The sequence below is a fragment of the Carlito syrichta genome, unplaced genomic scaffold (genome assembly GCF_000164805.1).
Source record: "Carlito syrichta isolate Samal-C Ts95f unplaced genomic scaffold, Tarsius_syrichta-2.0.1 Scaffold301936, whole genome shotgun sequence".
Classification (NCBI taxonomy): Eukaryota; Metazoa; Chordata; class Mammalia; order Primates; family Tarsiidae; genus Carlito; species Carlito syrichta.
Genome location: NW_007246032.1, coordinates 424684 through 435863, shown reverse-complemented (window position 1 = coordinate 435863; position 11180 = coordinate 424684). Strand labels below are relative to the sequence as shown.

The window sequence follows — 11180 nt, the reverse complement described above, 5'->3', positions numbered from 1 at the left end:
CTCTCTCTCTCTCTCTCTCTCTCTCTGTCTCTCTCTCTCCCCCTTTCTAATTTACTTTTTAAATAAACTATATTTTCCAATCTAAAAAAAAATGTGGCCAGGGTAAAGGGATAGCCTTGTCTCCATCTTCTTTCCTCAGCTCCCTGTGGAGGAGACCTAACAGGACCATCAGGAGTCATCCTGTCACCAAATTACCCAGAGCCCTACCCACCAGGCAAAGAATGTGACTGGAAAGTGACTGTCTCGCCAGACTACGTCATCGCCCTGGTATTTAACATGTATGTACCTTTCCCCTGGGTGGGAGATGAGGGGTTCAGAGCAGCTAAGGGGCTCAGGACCTGGGGCTCTAGGTGAGTACACACAGGTCTGTGAGCAAAGTTCTTGGTTTCAAGGGAAGTGAAGAAGTTGCAAGAGAGAGAGAGAGAGAGAGAGACTGAGACAGAGAGGGCGAGAGAGAGGGAGAGTGGGGAGAGAGAGGGAGAGAGGGAGAGAAGCAGGGAGGGAGGGAGGGGGCACTAGGGAGACAGAGAGAGAGACCAGCATTTATTGAACATCTATGTGCCAAGAACTGTTTTCAGTGATTTCACATATCATCTTATTTAATTCTTACAATAATATGTGAAGTAGCATCTATTATTATTTGCTTTTTACCTCTGAAGATACCAGGATTCGAAAAGGAGGCCGTGACTGGAATCCCTGCACTGACCTCCACATCCCCTCTCTCCTCCCAGGCCCTCCCGCCCTGCTTCCCCAGCACAGAAACAGGTCCTGGGTCCCCAAGCACTTCTTCGTCAGCTCCTGCGTGCTCTTTCATTCCTTTCACAGGCAAGCTCTTCAAAAGTACTGCCTTGCCTTTCTCTAATTCCTCACCTCCTGTTCACTCTCAGTCCACTGGAACCTGGTTTCTGCCTCCACATTTCCACTGGAAGTTTCTCTGATAAAAGACACCCACCGACTCCTGGCTCCAAACAGAGCGGAACTTTCGTGTTTTATCCTGCTCTCTCTTGATCACCCCTCCATCCTCGTGCTGCTCTTTCCCTTGGTTTCGCAGAGTTACTCTCCCCATTCTCCACTCTTCTGAGATGTCATGTGGGCCTCTTCTTGCCCCTCTGCCTTTGCTAGCTCTGTCATGGCCTCCATGTCACACCCACCTCCTTCCTGGACAAGCACAGGCCCCCCGTGGCCTCACTCGCCTCGTGTCAGTGGAGGTCTCTACCTGCCGCCTGCCCTGACTTTCTGCTGAGCGGCAGTCTCCCTCTTCAGTTGCTGGACATCTCTGATGCCTGTGGTCACCTCACAGGAGCACACAGGAAACCAGACCTCATTCTTCTCCCCCAACAAACTCTGCTCTGAACCTTGGGGCTAGTGCTGTCTCCCACTCTCCCTACTTCTTCCGTTAGTGACCAAGGTGTGAGGCCACCATTGCCTTCACTGTCCTCACATACCTCCCTCTTCGCCATCCTCCCAGCTGCTGTCCTGGTTTGAGCCCTTCTCATTCCCCATCCAAATTACTGCCCTCATCTCCTAACCGGTTCCTCTGCCCCATCTTGCCTTCCATGCCGATCTCTCCCTTAGCTAGCTGTCAGAGTGATCTTGTCACTCAAAAATGCTGAAATAACCACCCCAGTTTCCATTTTAACATCCTATAATGATAGTACTCAGCAGTAAAAAAGAATGAACTACTGATACATGCAACAGCGTGGATGAGTCCCAAAAATATTATGCTGAGTGAAAGAAGACAGACACAAAAAAGTACATAATGTATGATTCAACTCATATAAAATTGTAGGATCAGCATAACTAATCTATGCTGAAGAATTCTGATCAGTCTGGCATCTGGAGGTAGGAAAGTTTGACCGGGAAGGGGCAGTGGGAACATTCTGGGGTGCTGGGACAGTTCCGTGCCTTGATATGCATGTGTCAAAACTGATAGCTAGGTACACCTTGGAGCTGGTCGTTTCACAGTGTATAAACAAAGAAACAAACAAATCTTTTCTTTTAAAACCCTATAGTCATCCTCACTTGCTTATAACTAAAGGTCCAGACATTGGAGTTTCATTCCAAACAATCTGACCCTTGCCTACCTCTCTGGCCTATTCTCCTACCCCATCCTAATCCCCAAGTTCCAGCCAAATTGAACTCCTTGTGTTTCCAGGGCCACTGAAATTCTCTCATGCCCTTGTAGCTCTGCCTCTGCCTTCACAGCAACTTCCTTTTCCCTCCTTGTTTGACCTCTGAGAGTCTTCTCATCTCCCTAGACTCAACTCAAGCTTGACCTCCTCCATGAAAATTTGATTTTCATCTTTCCCCAGGAACCTGTTTAGTGTTCCTGCTCTGCTTCATTCTGACTTTGTACTTTACTCTGTTGTTAGCACATCTGTCATTTCATATGGCACCATCAACTTCTTGAAGGCAGAGCTGGTGTCTGACATGTCCCTGTGTCCTTGGCATCTAGCACAGTGCATGGCATATTGAAGGTGCTCAAAATTTGATGGTTGGAAAAGAGAAGGGACAGACAGACAGAAGACAGTAAGTTAAGAAGTAGTGGTGCTATTATTTGTGACCAAGATTGACTTCCTCCAAAGCCCTTCTCTGGTAACTTTTGGAAAAGAAGATGGAAAGAAACTGAATTACAGGGGCAAAAAGACCTCATCACCCAGCAGTGGAGTGATGACTCTGTGGCCAACACCAGTGTAAGAGGGTGTTGGCTAGGAGGGAGACTAGTACATATCTGTCTATGCCCTCTGTCTCTGAGCCCCCTCCATCTTGTCTCTCTGCCAGCCTTACCCTCTTTGTTCTCTTCCCTCCACCATATGTCTTAGCTAGGGGATAGAATAGTCATTTTATTCTCAGTCCAGCTAAATAGAGGACAGAAGTCCTCATTGCCATTGACAGGTTCTTAGAAATTGCAATTTTAAGCAAAACAACGTACAGCAGGTCCTCAAATAATGTCATTTTATTCAATGTCGCCTTATTATAACATTGATTTTTTTTTAAGTGGGTTTGCTATACATCATTTTGCTTAAAGTCCCAAGAGTCTGTTGATGATGTTGAGGATATACTGTATCTGAGTGTCCCAGCTTATGGCTGGGCATGAACAAATTTGCGTCCAAAATCTATTCTCTGCAAGTTCATTTACTTTTCTATTGTTTTCATCTTTTTATAACAGATTGGTATCAATTGCCTTTGCTGGATATATACTTAAGACTGTATATATTATAGGACTGGCATTAAAGGGCCGGCATGCAAAGGAACTTCAAAAAGTTTGTGGAAAAATTGAATTAAAAGATAAAAACTAAAAATATAAACTTTATTTGTAAACAAAAGCTCCATCAAACTAGAGACACTTTTGTGAGCAAGGGTACCAGCCATTTAGTCCATTCCAAAGAACTGAAGGTCCTGGGAACTTAACCATGTCAATGCAGTCTTTTTTACTTTACTAACTGGAGAAAAATGGGTGCCCTTTACAGATTTTTTTAAATTAGGAGCCAAATCAAGATTGTAATGTGAATGCCTAATTATTTACCATTGAAACCTTTGAAAACTTCCCCTTGTTTGATGAGAGGAATGAACAAGAGCTTTGTTGTGAGAAAGGGACTCATAAACTGTTGGTGAAGATTTCCTGAGCATTTTTGTGCTAAAGCTTTGGAAAACTTTCTTAAAACACTCTCATAATAAGATGTTATAGTTCTTTGGCCTTCCAGAAAAGCAAAATGCATTGAGCATTCCAAAAAACTGTTGGAATGACCTGTATCCCTGTCCCATCCATTTTTGCTTAAACTGGACCACTTTGATCTCTTGGTAGCTATGGTTTTGATTGTGCTTTGTCTTCTGGATTGTACTGGTAAAGCCATGTTTCATTTCCTGCTACTGTTATTCAAAGAAATTCTTCAAGATCTTGATCCCACTTGTTTGAAATTTCATTTAAAAGCTCTGCTGTTGTCTGCATATGAGCTAGGCACAACAGTTTAGGCACCCATTAAGTAGAGAGTTGGCTCAACTTTAATTTTTCAATCATAATTATGTAAGCTGAACCAGTTAAGATGTTTGTAGTTTAGCTATTGTTTGTGCTGTTAATAGTCAGTCCTCTTCAATTAGGGTACAAACACAGTTAATTTTTTCCTCAAAAATTAATGTGGCTGGTCTACCAATGTGGGTTTTATCTTCAACATTGTCTCCTTCCTTCTTAAAACAAGTTATCTATTTGTAAACTGCCAATTTCTTTGGGGCAGTGTTCCCATCAACTTTTTGTAAAGCATTTTACCTCTCTTATACCCAAGGTTCACCATAAATTTGATGTTTGTTTTTGCTTCAACTTTAGTAGAATTCATGTGTCTCTGATGGGGGAATCTTTTCAAATTGATGTCTTATCCTTCTTAGTCCCTCAGACTAGATCCTGTTGAGACATGTTATAGTAAGTTAGTATGAATTCATTTTGTTGCAAAACAATTTTGAACTTCATGCACAATTTTCCATGAACCTTTTGAAGACCCCTCATATGTTCAGATTTAGTAGATACAATGAAACAGTCTTCCAAAGTGGATGAACCAATTTATACTCCCACTAGCAGGCCTGAGAGTTCCAGTGACTCCACATTCTTGCCAAAACTTGGCATTTTCCAACATGTTCACTCTAGCCATTCCAGTGGGATAAACTACATTTATTAACTCTAATATTCCATTTATTCAACCAAGTTGTTTAAATGGGGTTTTCTTACACACCAGGTTCATAGTGGCAAAAAGAGAGGACATATGTGGATGCTAGGAGTGGGGTGGTAGTAAACCCTGAGGAGAGTTGGAGTACTAGCTTGGAATAAAGGCATGAAGCTAGGTCGTTTGTGGTAACAAATCCCTTCCTGCCTGGAATTGTTGCCCTGGGTAGCTTGTTCCCTCTTAGAAAAGGTGGTGCAAATTAGCACAGTACAAAAACATTAGTGTCAGGTGAGAGACCTGTGTTTTATGTCTAGAGTTGCCACCTCATTTTCCCTTCCATGTAAGGAGGGCATTAGGTTTTCAGCTCTAGATTTTTAGGCACTGACTCTGAAATCTGCCTCCTCCACCCCTGAGCCTGTCTCATCCATCTTCTCATCCTTCTGGGGGATTATCAGGGCTTCAACCTTCCCTCCCCACCAGCCAATCTTCAGGGGTTGGGTACCAGTGGGATGGTAGGCTTGCTCTCTGGGAGGCCTCATCCTTTGGCTAAGACAATAGCCCCAGCATGAGCCTTTATTTGACCTTAGTGGGGTGGGGGTGGGATGTTTTTGTTCCCCAGCTTTAACTTGGAGCCTGGCTATGACTTCCTCCATATCTACGACGGACGGGACTCTCTCAGCCCCCTCATAGGAAGCTTCTATGGCTCCCAGCTCCCAGGCCGCATTGAAAGCAGCAGCAACAGCCTCTTCCTCGCCTTCCGCAGCGATGCATCTGTGAGCAATGCTGGCTTCGTCATTGACTATACAGGTAAGGGTCCTGGTGCCAGAGAGTACTGAGGACAGGGACAATAGAGCTGCAGTGAGGAAGACATTGGTCTGGACTACAGAGAGCCCATGTCAATCTTGGCAGAAAACCTGCCTTCCCTGAGGCCCCTCAGATGGCTTAGTCTTCCAGCCCCCATAGACCCCAGGGCTAGGAGGGAAAAGGGCCAGCATTCTTTTTGCACCATATTTTTATTTCCAAACCATTACTCCTCTTCTCCCCATTTTTTATGAGGGTCATTCCTAGCTCTACCTCAGTCTCATAGCCTTACTCCATACCTATCAGCTAATATCTTCCTGGTTCCTCCCCTTCATGAAGGAGAGTTCTTGATCTTCCTCTCTACCCAAAGCCTCTCACCATCCTGGGTAACTCCAACACCCATATGGACAGCCCATACAATCTGAGGGTCACAGCACTTGGACCTCTTGTCCCAAGGACACTCTTTGGCCATAATCTGGCACCTTGTCATAGACTGGCCACTGATACTTCCAGATCATGTTTGCTCATCCTTAACACTGTCTTACTCCCTTTGCCAAACCTTTGAATTAATTATGACAAACTCAGTAGAGTAAGAGTCAAAGACAGGAGTCAACAACTTTTCTCATAAAGATAGTAAGTATTATAGGTTTACCTATCACAACTCCTCAGCTTTGCCATTGTAGCACTAAAACAACTGTAGACTAAACATAAGTAATGGGTGTGGTTATACCCTAAAGTTCTTGGTACGGTACCTGGCACGTATTATGCATTCTATAATTTTTTTCTGAGTCGGAGTCTCACTCCATCACCCAGGCTGGAATGCAGTGGCATGATCATGGCATCCCAGCGTCAACCTGCTGGGCTCCAGCAATCCTTCCATCTCAGCCTTCCAAGTAGTTGAAACTACAGGCGTGCGCTACCACACCTGGCTAATTTTCTTTTTCTATTATTTATTGTAGAGATGAGGTCTCACCATGTTGCCCAGGCTGATCTCAAACCTGCAGGCTCAAACGAACCTCTCGCCTCAGCTTCTCAAAGTGCTGGGATTACAGGTTTGAGCTACCACACCTGGCCTGTAATATTGATTATAATTTTTGTAGTGGTAGTAAGAGTAGTTCCAGGCTCACAGGCACTCCAATTTCTTCTACTCTTCTCATCTCTTTGACCTTTTATTCTTCTCTAATTATCCCAAACTCCATTATCCAAATAGTAGTTCCCTTTCTTACTTGATTTGTGAGCTTAGCAAGTTATTATCTCTTGAAAAATCATCTATAAAGTGGTGGTGATAATAACTAATTATGCTTCAGAATGTTAAGATTAAAAGATATTTTATACATGCATATTACATAGACATACATTTATTTATATATAAGTATAATGCCCAGTATATACTAAACACTCTACCAATACTCTAGGGATAATAGATTCTTTTATTGTTATTATAACCCAAGTTCACCCAGGCCTCATCAACTTGCATATACAAATAGAGTCACATTACCAGTTAAAATTAAAAATTTTCTGGCTCATGTTCCCCACTTGCATAATGTAGAACCTCAGCCACCTTTTAAAGTGTCCTTTAATTAAATATTTCTGGCAACCCATAGGAATATCTGACATGAGCTCACAAATAATACTAATGATAGCAATAGCTAATTTAGTCTTTACCAACTGCCACTGCTATCTAAATAGTTTATATCCATCAACTCATTGAACCCATCATAGTTCCTAACTGTCTGTTGTTCATCAGGTGCAGTTCTAGCAGATTGGTGCACACAGGTGTTTTGCTTGTAGTATTCTTGCCTCATGGAGCTGGCCTGGGGGATGCATATATTGTCATCCCCTCTTCTTCAGGCACCTGCCGTTCAGTAAACTTCCTATACCCAGCCCCTTCTCCACATATTCACACCAGAACAGTTAGACACTTGGAATTCTAACAGAAGACACGACTTGGACCCAACCTGAGATCTCCATTGCTTCTCACTTCCATATCATCAGCATCATTTTTCTTATTATTTATCTCTTTCTTCATAGTCTCATAGATACCCTCAATTTCCCTGCTCCCTGGTCCTTCCATTGCATAACCTTGCAAAATTGCACCCCTTGTGAAACCCGCACCCAAATAACTGAGGGGAGCCAGGCAAAGTTACACAAACATGATTCTTAGAGCCAATACAGTAGTGTTCTTTCCCCCAGCCAATCCTTAGCTACCCCTGGAGCTGCCTCTGATTTGTCACAATTGTGTTTTTCTCCTTAACGGAGATTCCAAAATTTCACCCCAAATGTCACTCTGTCAGCCTCATTCTTATAAGATGGTTTCATGGCACCTTCCGTGGATATAGTAAGCTACTGAGTATAAATTCCCCCAGCTCCCACCCCTATCACCTTGCTCATGGCAACCTGGCTGTGGCCACCTCTCCTTCCAGACTTCTCCAGGGAAATCCATAGGCTGAGAACCACACCTCCAAGTCCTCTTTCCCAGTTGAGCTCTTTCCACTTTGACCTTTTGGTCCAAGATGGCACCTAGAAGGGTTCTCAGGTTCAAAAAGGCCCAGGGAATAAGGCCTTCCCAGCTGCCATCTGCACCAGCCAAGAAGCTGAAGGAAGGCTAGTTACTGGAGAGAAGGTAGAGGGCAAGCATAGCCTACTGATGGACCCTTCTCTGCTTTGTTAGGATCTGTAGTGGTACAAAGATAAATGTGAGTGTTTGAGTGGGTGCCTGTTGAGAACCTCAAGCTGTCTGCCTGCCTTCCTATCTTCCTCACCTCCTTTCTTCCCTCTCTCTCTTCTTTCTTCCTTCCTTTCTTCCTTCCATCCTTCCTTCCTTCCTTCCTTCCCAGATTGCACACCTCCTAATATTTGTCATTCCCTACCATCTCCCTAGTCCTCTGGCCTGGCAGCCCATTTGATGGAACCCAGGGACCTGTCTTACCCTCTGGACCCTCTGGACTCCTTCTGCCTATTCCAGGATCCCTAGATTCCTGGAGTGGGTCCACTCTGCTATCAGATCCCATGGCCCTGATGATATCCTCCCATGCTCAATGTCTTTCTTTATAGGCTGAGCTCTATCATTAACTATTATAGGCTGGGCTCTATCATTAACTATTATTAACTGTACAGTCTGAAACAAGTTGCCTAACTTCTCTGAGCATCCACTTCCTCATCTGCAAAAGTAGGAAAAAACACTAAATGGAGGAACTGTTATGAGGGTTAGGAAACAGGCACAGCACCTAGAAGACTGCCCAGCGCCGGTAGTCACTTCCATCCACCCACTTCCACCCGATTGCCTTTTCCTGTATAATTGTGCCTTTGTTTGGAAGAGAGAAGGGTACAGACCCCCTTTCATGGACTAGCCCAGTGAAACATAGTATATTTTCTTTTACATTTTTGTTTACTAAAGACATGAAGTGTGGGCATAATGTTTTGCACACTATATATGAGTGTGGAATATTGATAATGTGAATATTTGTATGGATGTATGTGCCCCGTATAATCCTCCAGTCCATGGCAAAGAATTTAGACCCCCTACCCTCTGTAAGTCTGTAGAACACCATAGATGGAGATACAGCCCAGTGAGAACTTACATCTTGAGACAGGGCTGGACCTTCAAGGAAGAGAAGAATTGGCAAATGCATCCAGAGGTCATCTATGTCTGTATTTTAGAGAGATCCAGGGCTCTGCTAATGCTGAGGACCTGGATCTCCTGGGAACTGTGGCTTCAGGGAGCCTACCTTGGGAGATGAGGGAAGCCTACAAGAGCCCCACATAGAGAGATGTTGCCAGACTCAGCTGGGCTTAGTATAGTGCAAACCACTCACTAAGGTCAACTCTTCCTCTGACCCAAGGCAGAGAGACCAGGAGCCTTTCTCCACATCTAGCTTCCCAAGTAGAAACAGTTTGATTGAATCTTAGAGAATATTCAGTTTCAGATGGCAAAACCCACTCAGATCAACTTAAACAAAAAACAGGGTAATTTATTTTGAATACAAGAAACAGAAACCCACTCAAAACAATCTGAGACAAAAAGGAGACATTATAAGAACACAGCTAACAACCAAACTTTAAAAAGGTTATCCGCTCCCGGCCACTGCAGCTTCGACCTGCTGGGCTCCGGCGATCCTTTCACCTCAGCCTTCCAAGTAGCTGGAACTACAGGTGCGCGCTGCCATGCCTGGCTAATTTCTTGATTTATTGTAGAGATGAAGTCTCACCAAGTTGCCCAGGCAGGTCTCGAACCCACGGGCTCAGGCAATCCACTCACCTCAGCCTCCCAAGGCGCGGGACTATGATTTTATATTTTAACAATACAGACAACAAAAGCATTCTAACACAAAGAACCTAAATATTTATATAATACAATGAGAGACCCAAACTTCACCTGTATGTTGAACACTTATGTACTTAATCGCGAATTGTACACCATATCTTTAAAATAATAATAATAATATTTTTAGAATACAAGAGCCCAAGGGCAAGAAGCATAAAATCTCAAAGGACTGAACTTTGGATAGGAGAGTTGTAGACTAAGATGACCATGCCCTTCCAGGACCATCCAGTTTTCTGCTTCTTTCTGAGTACTTGCTACGTTCTCCTCTCTTTGCAGATCAGTTTTTCTTGCTTCTCCATTCTTCTAGGATAGGCATGGCTGCCTCATTCTTGACTTTGATGTTTATGTTTCAATTCCAACTCTCAAAGGGATCATCAGAGTACTAGGCATAATTCACTAAGCAGCATTATGGCATTAGACTTTTGCATAACGGGCAAAAGCTGATTCGGCATTTTTATTCATTTGTTCATTTAACAATTATCAGTTGAGCACCAAACCTGTGCCAGACTTTGTTACAGGAGTAGAGACTAGATCAGGGAGCCAAACAGTCTCTGTCTCCATGGAGTTCCCATCTTAGTGACAACCAGACTGACTGACATTCTCCTACAGACGAGATGTTGGAAGCCTCCTGATTCTAAGGCACAGAGGGGGTGGGTTTTAGGCATCTCTGTTCAGTTGCTTCTAGAAGGTGACTGTGGTGTCTTCATCATCTCTGTACAGACATCTAGGAGATGGTTCAAATGCAATCACATCATCTGTGAATTTCTATTAGACCACACTGTTCAGAGGGACTCTCATCTGGCTCCATCCTTCTGGGTAGCTCTGCCCTTTGCTAGAGGAAAACAAGTGGAACAGGGAGGATCCTTTCTTTCAGATATAATTTCTAAAAATGAGTCCCAGGGAGGTTTGTTGTCTTTCTCCAGCCCAGGGATATTAGCAGAATGGACGGGATGGAGGGGCCTTTATTCTCATCTTCCAACATATGTAGTGGCCTCCTCCTAGACAGGGATAGGCAAGATGTCCATGCTCATGTGTGAGACCATTCATTTATTCATTCATTCATTCAACAAATTCTTAGTGAGCTCCTGCTTTATGCTGTGCCCTGTGCTGAATAATGAGAATACCACAGTGAGCACAGTGGCCAAGGTCTCTAGCCCAATGTCACTTAAAGGTGAGTGATGGAAACAGATAATAGATAAGTAGACAAGTAAGAAGGAAGATGTATAAGAAGTTAGGGGAGAAGCCAGGCTCAGTGGCTCAGCCTGTAATCCCGTGCCTTTGGGAGGCTGAGGTGAGTGGATTGCCTGAGCCCGCTGGGTTCAAGACCCACCTGGGCAACTTGGCGAGACCTCATCTCTACAATAAATCAAAAATTGAGCCGGGCGTGGTACCGCGTGCCTGTA

At 43.9% G+C, this 11180-nt stretch overlaps 1 protein-coding gene across 1 annotated transcript in view; it reads left to right on the top strand.

Moving 5' to 3' along the window:
- CSMD2 (CUB and Sushi multiple domains 2) overlaps positions 1-11180 on the top strand; it is a 169832-nt gene that overhangs the window by 28853 nt on the left and 129799 nt on the right. Inside the window, exons 4-5 of the mRNA XM_008055741.2 lie at positions 140-278; positions 5272-5459. Of these exons, the coding sequence (XP_008053932.1) occupies positions 140-278; positions 5272-5459 (327 nt within the window). The remainder of the gene's footprint in view (positions 1-139; positions 279-5271; positions 5460-11180) is intronic.